General features: G+C 38.7%; 1 protein-coding gene across 1 annotated transcript in view; it reads left to right on the top strand.

Annotated features, from left to right (window-relative positions):
* Positions 1-16,024, top strand: part of LOC124292531 — a 64,470-nt gene that overhangs the window by 11,634 nt on the left and 36,812 nt on the right. Inside the window, 4 exon segments of the mRNA XM_046729651.1 lie at positions 1,523-1,606; positions 2,148-2,284; positions 2,431-2,562; positions 13,552-13,799. Of these exon segments, the coding sequence (XP_046585607.1) occupies positions 1,523-1,606; positions 2,148-2,284; positions 2,431-2,562; positions 13,552-13,799 (601 nt within the window).

The following is a 16,024-nucleotide window of genomic DNA, read 5'->3' as shown; positions in this document are numbered from 1 at the left end:
TATCATGTATGTACCATCAGGCAGCCCATCAATATCATGTATGTACCATCAGCAGCCCATCAATATCATGTATGTACCATCAGGCAGCCCATCAATATCATGTATGTAATTTGATCTGTGAGTGGAATGAAGACTTTCGTTAAGTTATGTTGCTAAATAGGGATCATCTGACATGGTTTAGCAATTACTGTAATTTTGCTTGAGAGCAGTAACTGATTACTGTTGCTTTTGTACTCTATACTCTATACAGTATGATCCTATCCTCCATATTTCACTTCCTTGTCTTTCATCCAGCCTCCTTCTGTTGGCATCTACAGTGGAACCTTGTTTATCTGGACTCTGTTTAGTGAGAAAACAATCTTTCCTGACAATTTTTGTTAGCAACATCATCATAAAGCATCAAAGGATATTACTTTGTATCGGTGATTTGCTACCACTGAAGTCAGTTAATGTGGTTGATCTAAGTGATTTCATTGAGAATGGTACTGTCCAGATAGATAGGGTCTCACTGTATTCTCTTCAGCAAACTGTCTCTTACAGCGACTTGAACATGTTGTCTCGGAATGAGAAACTTACATCAGACTTGCTGGATAGATTTTATGTGATGATGAGGAAGGAAAGAGATGAAAAGTATGAAAAGATTCTGTCCAGAGTTGAAGTAGGAATACAAACATCTCCACCATTGTGGATGGGGAAAGAGACCTCATCTGACATGTCCTTGCTTTTGCATGGCAAAACATCTGGAACAGATGACTCGGACTCACAGAAATGTGTCAGAAGCCTGGCCAGTCATGAATCAAATATGAACAATAGGACTGTAGTGAAACATACACCTGGGTCGACCAATCCTGGTTCTGTCAAGGGAATGACACACCCAGAAGGTGCCCAGAAACAGACGTTTCAGCCAGCATCAGCATGGAGAGAATGTGTAACGGCTTTTAATAAAAGAGGACAGAATGGTGTCCCCCCAGATGTGACCAGTTATGCTGATGAATGTTTAATATGCAAGGGAATGAATATGAATAGACAGTTTAAGCCTGGATACAGGAGTTACAGAGACAATCCAAAATACAGAATGTGAGATTGACAGTTCAGGCAGTTATTGTCATTATTTTGTCTCATCGTTGATGGGAGTGAGTGTTTAGCTCTCTTTCCATGTTTGTGTTCCCACTTTATTTCTTCATAGTTCTAATTCTTTTGTGTTGTCTTTGTCACTTGAGCTCTAATTATATTTCTGCAGTTTCTTGCATTTTGTCATAAGTGTTATTGTGTTCCATACACTATTCTAGTGATGGGAAGAGTCATAGTTCATTGTTTCATCACCAGATATTGCAAATTCATCATCCAAAAGACGAGTTGGCCTTGCTAATCCAAATTTATGGAATATGATGGAGATGCAGATACTGTAATTCTATAAAGTAATGACTACTTGTTGATACTGATATGATAAGTGGTTGTTTCTATTGACTTAATCAAATAACTGATGCTTACCATGTTTAATAATTGTTCATAATTGCTTCAGAGCTGAAGAAAGGTTTGAGCAGAAACAGAAGCAGCAATTCACATACCCCATCTACTATGGAAGCTCCTTGGTGGCAGAAATCAGGTAGGATATGCTGCTCTGTTATCAATGTAGGTCTGTGCCATCCTTCTTCCATCCCATTTCAGCCTACTCCATGACCATAGCCTGCTTCTTTCATCTGTTTTCATTCATGGCTCACGTCCTTAACAAAGTCATTTGCAGCATGTACATTCCTATCTCATCATCACTGGATACTTCACTGTATCTACTTAAGTTTTAGTCCATCTTTGCTCCAAAGTCTCTTTACAATGATCATCGTGAGTGAGTGAGTTTAGTTTTACGCTGCTATTGAGCAATATTCCAGCAATAACACAGGGACACAAGCTTCATACCTTGTACCCATGTGGGAATCGAACCCAGGTCATCGGCATGACGAGCGAACGCTTTAACCATTGGGCTACCCCACTGCCCCTAATGATCCTTGTGTCATGGATAGAGGTGATTTCCATTGATTGTCAGTAACTCCTGATCCTGGCTGGTACTAGTAGTGTTGTCTCTGAGTCTCAGTCAGTGTGTCTGTGATGTGTGTGATGCTATCCTGAAGGACATGTCTGTGTTATTCCAGTGCAATCCGACAGGCATACATTCAGAATGGTGGATCTGATCCCGAGGTGTTGGCTCAGCTGGCTCAGATGCTGGCAGAAGCGCAGGCTATTGAAGATCAGCTACGCAATGCTCCCAAACAAACAAAGGTTGTCAAAGGTAGGAGTGTAAAATGGAGTTACAGTTACATCTTAAAAGTATTCTGGATTAAAGTTTTCTTTGACTACCATTTTGAGTCATGAATTATACTACAATAATTGCTTTGTAAAGTACTTCTAAATCGTATTTGTTTTCATTGCTTCCAGAAAAGAAGACCAATGAGTACATGCACAGCATGATGGCCCTAGAGATGGAGAATGAGAGAATGCAGAGAGAGTTGATGCTGCTGCAGGAGCAAAACATGTTGGCACGCAACCGGCGCAAGGATGATCGTGAAGGTAGGAGTGCCTATCTGTGGAGCAGACTGCGCAGCTTTGTCCGACAACCATCGTCGTCCATGAGATACCTTTCCTTGCTCAACAACAGTGATGATGATGATGCACTTAGATCTATGACTTCTTTCAGCTCGCGTAGACCTCACACTTCTTTAGGGCTCTATGGTTTAGGTGCTACCTTTCCTTTTGGTTCTGTCTATGGGTATTCTTCCCTGTCGCCTCTCTACCATGACTATGATGATGATTATTACCCAATTAGTCGCATCAGCACATACAGAAGTCCACTCAGGTCGATGATGAGGTTTTCCAAGAAAACAACCACGACAGTTGAAGAAGAGGAACCAGAGAAGCCAAAGATTATCTTGCCCTTCTCTGTGTATCCTCGAATCTGGAAAAAACCTAAGCAGAGAGGCATGGTTGAGAATATAGTGTCTGGGTTCTCACCCGGGGAGCGAGTGATGAAGGTGTATTCCAGTCAAGAAGTTGATGATGCTGGTCCAGTGATTCCACAGGGGATTCAAAGTTTCAGGAGTACAGACGGCCGTGTGAATACCATCTACACTCAACGCACCCCAAGAGATGGCAACACAACCAACAGGTCTTATTCTGTCAATGGGAGGCCTCACTGGAGCTCTGCTGGGCCTGTGTTATCAGGTGGTCAGCACTTCTCCTATCAACATCCTCATACTGGTTTGAGCAAAACCTTTGCCTTCACACCAAACTACAGATACCAGAATCTGTTACCATTCACTGCTGGTAGAAGTAGCTACTCAAGTGGTGCACTCACCAGTACGATTCCATCTGAAAGTTGGTACAGTAAAGTCCACCAACTCCCCAGGTCTCGGAGCGACTTCCAAACCAGTGTCTCAACAAGTCGCTACCTGGACAGTAGCCCTTTGGTAACAAGTCGCACCTTAGATCGTGACCCCTTGTTAACAAGTCGCCACTTAGTCAGTGACCCCTTGTTAAAAAGTCGCTACTTTGAGAGTGACCCCTTGTTGACAAGTCGCTACATGGACAGGGACCCCTTGTTAACAAGTCGCTACATGGACAGGGACCCCTTGTTAACAAGTCACAACATTTACAGGTACCCTTTGTCATCAAGCCACAACATTGATAGATACCCCTTGTCTTCAAGAGGGTATGTGGAGAGCTACCCTTTGTCAAATCGCTACATCTCACAGTCATGGTCTCACACACCTTCATCTGCTGGTAACCCGACATTGGTGTATCGAGGAGAGCATATCCCTTTGGATAAGCCTAACACCTACTCAACTGTGTACCAGAATGAAAACTCTTCTGTAAGAGTGATCCCAGTTGACAGAGACAAAAAGAGTAACTCAGATGAGAACAAAGAAAACAAGTCAAAAGGTAAACGGTTTAACTTTGGTTTCAGAAAGAAAGACAAACCAAAAGATGAGACAAAAGATGACAAATCTGGAGATCCTTTCAAAACCAATCCTCAGCTCGCTGCCAGATTTTATGCAGCTGGCACTGCTCTGCAGGCCATCTCTCGCTTCAGCAACAGGTCAGCAGGTGGCCAGACAGGTAGCACTCCAGCCTCCACCCAGCCGGTGTTCCAGCCTCCTGTCATCCCCCGCACAGCTGCTGGTCAAGCTCCTGACCCCATGGCCACTGATCCCAGCCTTGCTGCTCGGCTACAGTCAGCATCTGTATCACTGCATCAGCTCAGGGAGAAGTACTCTCGCCAGCAAGCTGAGATTGCAGAGGAGGCAGAAGAGGCTGAGAGGAAAGCTGAGGAGAAGGAAAAGGCAAGGCAAAGGCACAATGAGATGTTGAAGAAGTTGACTGAGTCACAGATGGAGTCCAGTCAGAAAACTGTTCGTTTCATCACTGACATGAACCAACAAGAACAGGATTACTTGGACGAACGAGCAAAGTCTCGAGCCAAATCCAGGGCTGAGTCTCGAGCATCTTGGGCTGCCTTTTATGAATCAAACCCAACATACTATCGAGACCAAGACAGCTACAAACCTCCTTCCAAATCCTACAAGCCACCCCCTGAGGAGGGAAAGGGAAAGAATACATCCAAGTCCAAGTCCAAAACTGAGAAAGGAGACAAAACAGAAAAGAAATCCACAAAGAAATAATAATGTTGACCAGAGTACCTGTCAGTCAGGAAGAAATTAGCGTGATATCTTTTGATGATTCATGTCAGTACTGCAAGGTTATTTCTACCACTTTCTTGAGCTCTTGTGGAAGTGATATTAATGCAGTTGTGCATGGAATCTGAGCACCATCACATATTTATGTCATCTGTCATTCTCCTTGTCCCATGATGTATGCTTTGCTACAGCACATGTGAGGACTGTGCACTGCCACTTCTCAGGGTCTTTGGATTGTCACTTGGTCCAGGATGACAGGCCATGGTATATGCTTCCCTATTGCACAAGTAGAATCTGCCAGTTCACAGGCTGCTCACCTTTCACTCAAAATAGCATTACCTGTCAGTCATAAGACAACATGTCACATTCCACAGGGTTGACATGCTATGACATATGCTTCTCTATTGCACATGTAAAGACTGCACTTTCACTTCATAGGTCTGTTGTCAATCAAAAGGTATCACCTGACACTCAGAAAACCATATGTCTCATGTGACAGGGTTGACATGCTATGACATATGCTTCTCTGTCGCACACTTAGAGACTGTGCACTGTCACTTCACAGGTCAGTTGTCACTCAAAAGACTATCACACTTCACTCATAAGACCATATGTCTCATGTCACAGGATGGACATGCTGCTACATATGCTTCTCTATTGCACCACAAGGATCTGTCACATCAACGGTTGCCTATTTCTCTTAGTGCCATCACGTGTCACTTGTAGTGCCATATGTCACAGGGTTTGACATTGGTTATCTCTGTTTGTGGAAAACATTTGGTTATAGTTCAAGAATACCCTTTCATTAGCCTTCTTTTATTAATGCTTTTGAATGCTAAAGTATCACATGTACTTCATGTACATGTATATTGATGTTTTGCCTAGTAATAGTTCTACTTTATAATTTGTAGATATGGAGAGTATTTCATAATGATTCATCGATAACATGAGTTTAATTTACTAACCACCTAACAATTCTAAGCTAGGATTTATTGGCAAACAGTGAGGGAAAAATGAATTTAAAAGAAAACAATTTTCTATCTTTCTGGAATGAATGAATTTCAAAGTTGCCTCATTGTTTGCTGTTGTATATTGCGCTATTGACACCCGACCTGTTTGGCTATACTGCTGGAGGTAGCTAGTGTAACCCTGCTTGACATGTGTTTATTTCAGGTGACTATACCATCCGGTACACCCATAGCCACAGCCCCCTCACTTCCAGATATTGCCCATACTGTCAGTACTGTTAGATGAGCCACCTGCAGCTAGGGCAGACTCTCCTGGCATAACTGTTCAGGATCTCTGTGACATTTGGTCATTTTTTGTATCAATAAGTTGAAAATGTACACAACTGTCTAAATAATGGATATTTCTTTCAAATATCTTCTGTTTGAAGAAAATATTTGTCCTTTTTACCTAAAATACATTCCACTTGTCTTTGGCAATGCACTGAATTTGAAAATCATTTTGCATTCATCTTTACCATTGTAAATATCTACAAATGTTTAATGTCTCATTTGGGTTCAGGATTAGAAAAGAAACTTCAGAGCTAGCATAAACTCAGACAAAGAAAATAATTTTACACGTAACTAGTTCCAGCAATTTACCTGAACTAACAAAAATGGTATTTTAGGAAGATAAGCCCAATTATATATGAATTATTTCCAACTTTAATACCTTATTCTGTATATATTTGTATTTTTAATTCCCTGTGTAACAAGAATCAGATGCTGTGATAGTAGTTTCTTCTAGTCATTGTTATCCTAAATATGTGTGGCCACACCAATTTCTTGATGTACAGATTTAACCTAAAGCAAGTTCAAATGAAAAATAGATGTAAACTAAAACAAATTTCATTTCCTTAAACAGACCCTCTCTGAAATGTGGCAGGAAATATTTCGACAGCTTGTTCGAATGTCTAAAGCAATGTCTACCTTTATATGAATTGTTTGGATATTGGATTGTCATGTTTTTTGGAAATATTTTTTGTATTTAGTCTGTCTTGAATGTAATTTGTATACCAAGAAAGTGAGGCTTTAATTGGATGTTGTATGGCTTTCTCAACTAGCAGGCATTTCAGTTACATAGATTACATAATCCCCTGCTACAAAATCATTATCATTGGTTTCAAGAATTGCTAAAACATTATCACTGACTGACTGACTGAGTATGGTTTTACGCTGTTTTTAGCAGTATTCCAGCAATATCATGGCGTGGGACACCAGAAATGGGCTTCACAAATTGTACCCATGTGGGGAATCGAACCCGAGCCTTCGGCGTGATGAGCGAACGCTTTAACCACTAGGCTACCCCACCGCCCCATAAAACATTATCAACAATGCCACTCCAGTTTGATTTAAAGCTGAAAATAAGATAACCTTTGATAAGTAATTCCATGTCAAAGTTTATCAGCTTCTCATCCATTTCAGTTCTGCAATTCAGAAATGTTTATTTCTTCTTCAGCCAATAACGGTTCTAAATGATTCAGCAAATGTTTTGATTCTAAAGATTGAATGATATGAATTTGAATAGCATTTTTAACAAGTTCCAAGCTTGTGTTTATTTCAGGGTCGTGAATTTTATGGATTCTAATAGCCTTGCTTGTTGAGGATGTGTTTACCATAAGCTCACATCACAACGCCTCTATATAGTGCTAGTCAGTATTTTACCAGGGTCATATTTGTGCTATCAGAGTAAGTTTGCTTTCCATTAACTATACCATAGTATTTCATCAGATACATGATATTAGTCTTAACACTTTATAAAGTAGCTAGTATATGCAACCTAGGTGCTAGAGATGCTTGACTTCATAGATTTGAGAACTTTGCCTAACATTTTCTACCTTTGAAACAATATCTGTGTATACAATATTCACGCTGCCATATTGTACATTTTGGCAAAAATATGGTAAATTATGTTTGGAGCAATGGATGTGATCACCTTGTGAATTATTATTGTTGGTCTGAATAAGAGGTCCTTGTTTCTATGTTAACAATTGTTTATAGGGCAAAAATATTGGTACATAGGTAATTTCTCTTTGAAATTGTAGTGTTATCAAACATAGCATGCGTGAGCACTGAATATATGCATTGTAATTTGTATTAGCTTTTATGACAAAAACCTCTCAACTTTGTTCGTAAAAGTATGTGACTTCTTAGGTTAAGATAATTCTTTCTTAGGAAAAGAAAATTATTTCACAATTAATACCTGACTTGTTCAAGTTCAATATCATTGTATACCAGCTTGTTTCCAGCTTGTTTACCACTATTCCTTGCAATTGTAAAAGTATGGTAAATATTGAAGAAACTCTAAATATATCAGTTTTGAAATTCACACATGTTCTCATTTTTAACTTCTCAAATGTTCTGTTTTCATATACTACAATTTGGGGCAGTTGGGTTTGGCATTTGCAATTCTATTATATCATGAAACAAACACAATATTTACCATATCTTATGAAAATTTGAACCTGTACAAAAATCAGTTTATGATTGAGTATTGGACAGCATGAATGTACACTACCTTTAAATATAAATATAATTTATTTATAATATAAATAAAGTTATTTTTACACAATTTTAAGCTTATGTAATAATTTCTTAATGCAACTATTACATTCACAATGCTTTGAACTTTGGAGAATGCTGTACCAATATTTTGATCATAAAGTGATTACATGGGGTGATATTTGGCATTGTGCTATTCATGCTATATTCAGTGCTCAAAAATTATACAGAAAAATAGAAAATTGTTTACTCAGCTGATATCAGTATTAATACTTACTAACATTTCTAATTGATTCAAAGCATTGTTGATGGTCTTTGCATTACTGGTATATGATGCTTGACATTGTTGATATAGCTTCAACAATCATGTCAAGCCATATTGTTATTGAATTGCGGTGATGACAGACAACTATTTGGGCATCATGGACTTGTGTTTTGTTTTGGACATGTCATCTTCTTTGATCCAGACAAACATTCTGGTATATCATGGACATGTGGTCTGCTTTGATCCAGACAAACATTCTGCTATAACATGGACATGTGGTCTGCTTTGATCCAGACAAACATTCTGGTATATCATGGACATGTGGTCTGCTTTGATCCAGACAAACATTCTGGTATATCATGGACATGTGGTCTGCTTTGATCCAGACAAACATTCTGGTATATCATGGATATGTGGTCTGCTTTGATCCAGACAAACATTCTGCTATAACATGGACATGTGGTCTGCTTTGATCCAGACAAACATCCTGGTATATCATGGACATGTGGTCTGCTTTGATCCAGACAAACATTCTGCTATAATATGGACATGTGGTCTGCTTTGATCCAGACAAACATTCTGGTATATCATGGACATGTAGTCTGCTTTGATCCAGACAAACATTCTGGTATATCATGGACATGTAGTCTGCTTTGATCCAGATAAACATTCTGCTATAATATGGACATGTAGTCTGCTTTGATCCAGACAAACATTCTGCTATAACATGGACATGTAGTCTGCTTTGATCCAGACAAACATTCTGGTATATCATGGACATGTGGTCTGCTTTGATCCAGACAAACATCCTGGTATATCATGGATATGTGGTCTGCTTTGATCCACAAACAAACATCCTGGTATATCATGGACATGTGGTCTGCTTTGATCCAGACAAACATCCTGGTATATCATGGACATTTGGTCTGCTTTGATCCAGACAAACATTCTGGTATATCATGGATATGTGGTCTGCTTTGATCCAGACAAACATCCTGGTATATCATGGACATGTGGTCTGCTTTGATCCAGACAAACATTCTGGTATATCATGGATATGTGGTCTGCTTTGATCCAGACAAACATCCTGGTATATCATGGATATGTGGTCTGCTTTGATCCAGACAAACATCCTGGTATATCATGGATATGTGGTCTGCTTTGATCCAGACAAACATTCTGGCATAGCTTTCACACTAACAACCATATACAAGTATGGACAGTGTGGACCTGTGCTCAGACAACCATCCTAGTATAGCTGGGACTACTCTCTGCTTTGCCACAAACAAGCATCCCTGGGACCAATGCTCTATGTTCGCTCGTCACATTGAACACCTGGGTTCAAACACCTGGGTTCAAACAGATGGGTGCAATGTGTGAAGCCCATGTCTGGTGTTGACCTTTGTGTGACCTTTACAAGAACACTTTTATCAGCCTTTGAAAAACAAAGTTAAACATGAAAATGTACAGTGAAGGGCATTTTTTTAAACATAATGATTACTTTAGGTGCACAGCACCCAGACTTGAATCATTACCATTTGTAAATACACAAACTGCATTAAGACCTATCCATGTTTGTTGACCATACGCAAACAATTATATTCATACATTCTTCACCACTAAACCTACTGCACTCAGCCAACAAACATCTATTATAATACACATTCTGTATATGTTAGTCACCATGAGAGGAATTACACAACAAATTTATTTCTCTGAGTCAAGTTCAAAGATCACCACACTGCTAGCTCAAGTACCACGCTATTGAGGTGAGGACTGGGTAATTATTTATCAGAACTCTTGAGATTCCACAGCCTTGTTGAGGAACACCCGTAGCTACCATTGTGACCTAGCTGTGGCTTGTATGCGTAACTCACACAGGCTATTGTATTTTCAGGATCATAAAATGATCTATGAAAGTGTCAAAATAGTGCTTATTGTTTGATTGGTGTACATGATTTGTTTATGCCCGTTGCTAGGGGTGACCCCCTTTCTCAACCAATGTTGTGGCTTCAATTCAGTAATCACATTACATTTATGAGAAAATTATGTGAATGGTTTTGGATTGTATATTCAGGGGACATTTAAGCGTCCAGTGTTATATCTATATGAAAATGAATATAGCTTCAATAAGTTGTTTTGAATATTGCCATCACTGATGAAATTCAGTCTCTTTTAATTATGTAATGCATTCAAATTAGATGCACAGTTGATTAAAGCTGTATATATGTATAAGTCAGACGTCAACCCTGGCTATTGAGAAAAACAACTGGCTATTTAGATGTGCACACGCACACATGCACACACACACACACACACACACAAACAGAGAGAGAGAGAGAGATAACTGTTATGGCTTCCATATCTGTCATTTTGCATCTCAGTTAATGACAAAATATGAATATGATTTTGTTACTTAGCAAGAAACAACACCATACATATCATTGTTGGCTTTGTACTAGAGTAACGCTTAGTAACAAACAAACCCATTTATATTGAAAAGGAGCCCACGGCAGACCAGAGATACAGGAACCTGAGGAAATCTAGACTTGCTTCATTTAGGGCTTTAGCACTGCAGAGAGGACGAGGCAGTAGGGTAAATAATGTGGTTCAGGGACTGTGAGACAGACCAGCTTTGTACAAAAAAAAGCCTCAATATATTTCCCCGTTACCAGACTGCTGGTGATACGAGTTGCCAATGAGTATCACATGGTTACCATTTGTGGCTGATTACACGTCATGCTGTCAACCATTGGGTTTCCTGAACCAGTGTCAATCATACAGCCGATCATGATATAGCTTGAACATTGCTGGCTACAGCATACAACAACATTAACTCCAGTGTCAATCATACAGCTGATCATGATATAGCTTGAACATTGCTGGCTTCAGCATACAACAACATTAACTCCAGTGTAAGATAAAATGACAGTAATAAAAAAATATTGAATGGTAGTGATAGTCAAAACACATATGGAAAGAATCAGTACTTTGAAAAAATGTTTAAATATTGTAGGGTTCTTCTTTTCCAACAACCAACAACATATTTATTCCTAAGTCCACTGGCATTGATCTAAATTATTGGATATTTGTGTATGTATAGATAAAGGTGTTAAAATATCACGTTGACATCTTTATGATGTTCGGTTCACAAGTAATCCTGCTATCAGCTATTTCCTTATCCTTGTGTAAATTCAGCTGACAGATCAACACTGATTTACTGTGGGGTAGATATCCAGTTTCTTACCAGCCTTGATGTGCCTTTGTGTTTGTGACAACAGAGACATGTTAATCAAATAGGCTTAGTATGGTGCATATATAGCTATCTTTTCATGTTCTTTTCCTTAGTGGGAGATAGGTAAATGACACTTACAGGTAAATGACACTTTGTGAGAGTAAACTTGTCCAAAAATATCTGTAAAAATGTAATACAAGTTTTATGTTGATAGTTCAGTCTGTGAAAACAAACATGTTATCAGTTTGAAATTACTAGCCTTAGTGGTGATGTCAACTAAATATGTTATCTCATGATGATTCAAAATAGATTACTGCCAGTGAGGTAGCCGAGTGGTTAAAGCATTCGCTCATCAGACCCGGGTTCGAATCCCCACATGGGTATAATGTGTGAAGCCCATATCTGGTTTCCCCCGCCATGATATTGCTGTAATATTGCTAAAAACAGCATAAAACTATATTCACTCACTCTCTCCCAAGGGCCAGTGAGTTAGCCGAGTGGTTAAAGTGATCGGCTCATCACGCCGGGTTTGATTCCCCCATGGGTACAATGTGTGAAACCCATTTCTGGTGTCTCTCCACTGTGATATTGCTGGAATGTTGCTAAAAGTGGTGTCAAGCCTACTCACTCACTCAAAATGAATTTGCTTGGAATAGAAAGTAACCAAAGCTACTGAAAATAAAGGTGTAGTGAAATTTTAGACAAAAATTCTTTGTCTAGTTGTATCAAAATTTGAATTTAAGGCACTGAAAATAAACTCAGTGTTCAAAGCAGCTTTAAGACGAAAACTCACTCATCAAAACCTGCAAACCACTGGAATGAAACTTAGGGCACACCAACAAGATAGAAGTTGAAGGTGTCATTCTACTGAAAACTTGAAAAGCATAGAAACCAAGGTTCCATGAATATAGCACTATATTTTTATGAACCAATCACTGTAAGCATGAGCAATAATCCATGCACAGTGAGTCATAATCAACCAAATCCCTACCCTGGTCACCTGTTCATTTTCATCAAATCTTATTCTTTACGTCAGTGTATGAAATAAGCCAAAAACCCAGCCAGACATCAGGGCTGTTAACTTCAAAATCTTACAAGCCCAAAATGGATTTAACCACACCAGACAATCAGAAGAAAATAACTAATTTTTTACTCAGATGTATGGAACATGTTATTTATAATTTTGACCAGACCTTCGGGCTGGCTAGCTGTAAATTTAGACCGTCCGTCAGAAATCTAGACCGTGTCGGGCGGAAGGACGGGCTTTATTTCATACACTGTTACTTACATTGCAGGAAACCAGTCCTACCTGTGAATCCCATGGGTTTTCACTAAGGTCATAACATTTGTTTTACTAATAATATACCTGTGGAAATTCTGGGTTAGAATTTGTCCCCAGCTATCAATGCTGGTAGCAAGAAGCCGATAATTAGATATGATGGCCAGGTATGATACCTTTATTGATTGTGTTCTACTGTTGACAGTGGGTTCTTCATATGTGGCTGTGGGGTAGTATAGTGGTTAAAGTGTTCGCTCGTCAAGCCGAAGACCCGGGTTCAATTCCTCACATGGGTACAATGTGTGAAGCCCATTTCTGCTGTTACTGCAGCAAAGATATTGCCGTTGTAAAATAACACACTCACTCACTATTTTACTCACTCACTCACTCACTCACTCGACTGGTTTCTCACTACAGCATTAAACATAAAAACATGTATAGTCAACAGGACTTGTTGGAACAGATAGGAACGCCATTCAGACTGATAGTTAAACAGTTGACACTAGTGACTTTGTATTCAAGATGGAATGAGGATTACACATTTCAGTGTGAAACCATAAAAATGTAATGATATTCTCCAGATGAGCTTGAGCGAGAGATTCGTCGACTGCAACAAGAACATCTCCGCAGAATGTATGAACTACAACGTGAGATTGAGCGAATCCGTCAGGAGCACTATTTGCACTGTCACGAACACCATCACGAAGTTGTGGAGAGTCCAACCAAAGTGATCATCGCTCAGGCACCTCCTCCACCCCCGCAGATCATCCAGCAGGCCGCCCCACCCCCACAGATCATACAGCAACCACAGGTGGTACAACAACCTCAAGTAAGTGGGAGAAAAACAGGGCAGTCTTACATGATGCAAGCAGCGCATGATTCTTTCTTCAAAGGTTATATTCATCATTACATGTCATGAATATACAACGCCATTTAGAGAGTGGTCAAATGTAACATATGTTATATTTGGGATTACAATTTCTTTGTAAAGTACAGATTCTAGTGCTTTAGTTGGGTTGAGTCCCATTTGGGATTCGAACCCACACCCTCAGATTCAGGCACCTAATCACCAGCATGTCAGCCACCTAACCCGCTCAGCCACCATGGCTTCCACAAAAATGGAAGTAGGACAACTGGTAGTCTAGACTGCGGACTTTGTGTACACCTCTGAATGCGTGGGTTTGAATCCCATATGCGACTCAACCCAACAAAAGTACTAGAATCTGTACTTTACTGAGCAAGTGTAACCCCAAATATAACATATGTTACATTACATGTCGTCTTGAACTTTAAAATTCCGGGCTCGATTTAGTGCTTTGTTACATGCACTGGTGCAACCCAATATTACAAAGTGCAACCTAGTTATAAGTCTAACTTGCACCAGGTGCAAGTCAGTTTTTAAGTGGGTAAACTTCTGAACAAAACATCTAAATAATTCAATACCATATTTCAGTCATTACATATTGCAATAAAAACAGTGCAACTGGAATTTGGCTGGTGCAACTAGGTTTTTATCTTAGGTTGCACCTGGTGCAAGTAGGTTAACATCTCTTAAATCGAGCCCTGAAATTTGAACAGCACTGCACAGCACTTGAACGCACACAGTAACAGGTCAGCTTTTTGTGGTTTTGTCTTTTCAAGAATTTTTCATGATCAATGCCTGATTTAGGTCTTACCAGTGAGATTCCATTTACACTATTATTATTTGTTTATTTCTTTTTGGTATAATTTATTATTTATCTAATTTCTCTACACCACTACCTGGAGGGGGATATATTCTGTTTGGTTAAATTGTTACCATAACTACACGTACGATTGGTAAAGGTAGGCCAGTCTATTTAGTGGTACAAGCTAAATCAATTATAGTTTGTGACGCAGAATTACCTCCCTTGATCATGCCAGGATCTAATGATTTGGGGTTTATCCTGATAATGATCCCTTGTATATCAGCACCGTACTTGCAATCACCAAAATGGTAAACTATAGGCTTTCTTCCCACATAAAGCTGATCCTGTGTGATATCACTAAAATCATCTCATTCACTCACATTTGTCACAGTGAGATAGGGCACTGCATCATGTATGACTCCTATAGTTTGTGAAATATGTTGGTCATGTTGCATGTGTGACAAGTAGAAGTGCACCTTATTCACTTTAGATTCACCAGTAGCACAGTATACTGTGAGTTTACTAATATTTTTTCAGGAGACATACACTCTTGGAATGCTAATAAAATGTATTTGTATTTTGGCACTTGGTGTACAATATAACAAGATGTATTTATTTTTAAAGAAGATTGTTTATGTGGTTTGTATGAATGGTAATCTGTTGCCATCGATACCATCAAATTTAAATAAATAAAAAAATTAGACTTTCTCAGTTTGTGACAGGAGAATCTAAAAAATATATTTTTCTGAGGCCATTTGATATTAATTCATGTATTACTTAAAAATACATTCAAGTAGACTGAAGATTTTGTCACACTGACTGTTGTCAGAAACCATAGAACTTGAACCTTACTTGGATTAATCCAGTTATGTTTTCATATACAGTTTTTCAATCTTAACATTAGATTAAAAGTCTAATATGTACAGAAATTTTGTTTTACTTGTGACAAACTTAAAGGTAGACTGAGAGAGGAGGTGTTTTTTTTTTAAGAAATTCAGTTTTCGACAATAAAAAACTGAAGCCTTGAATTTTTCAATATTTCATGACTATTGGACTATTTATATTACCACCTATTTTTATAGTACAGTCATTCCACATCTGAATCAAAATTTGGTTTTCAATATGGCCACCATTGCAGCCATATTGAAAATGTTACTTTTGGCTGATTATTCAAATACATGCAAAAAATCTTATCCATATCCATAAGGAGTCTCTGCTACAAGCAGTTGACAACTTCATTTTAATTAGCATAAAGTGATCTTATTATTGTCAGTAAAATGAAGTTCTTATAATGATTTGAAAACAATAAAAAGTTGATTGAGTTATTTAAACATCATAGGGCAAATGCAGCTATTTCATCAAAATATTGTTTTAATTTTTGTCACCA

Source organism: Haliotis rubra, unplaced genomic scaffold (assembly GCF_003918875.1).
Source record: "Haliotis rubra isolate DU_JTF1 unplaced genomic scaffold, ASM391887v1 Scf52, whole genome shotgun sequence".
NCBI classification, from domain to species: domain Eukaryota; kingdom Metazoa; phylum Mollusca; class Gastropoda; order Lepetellida; family Haliotidae; genus Haliotis; species Haliotis rubra.
Note: the sequence above shows the minus strand (reverse complement) of the source record. Positions and strands in the feature narration are given on the sequence as shown.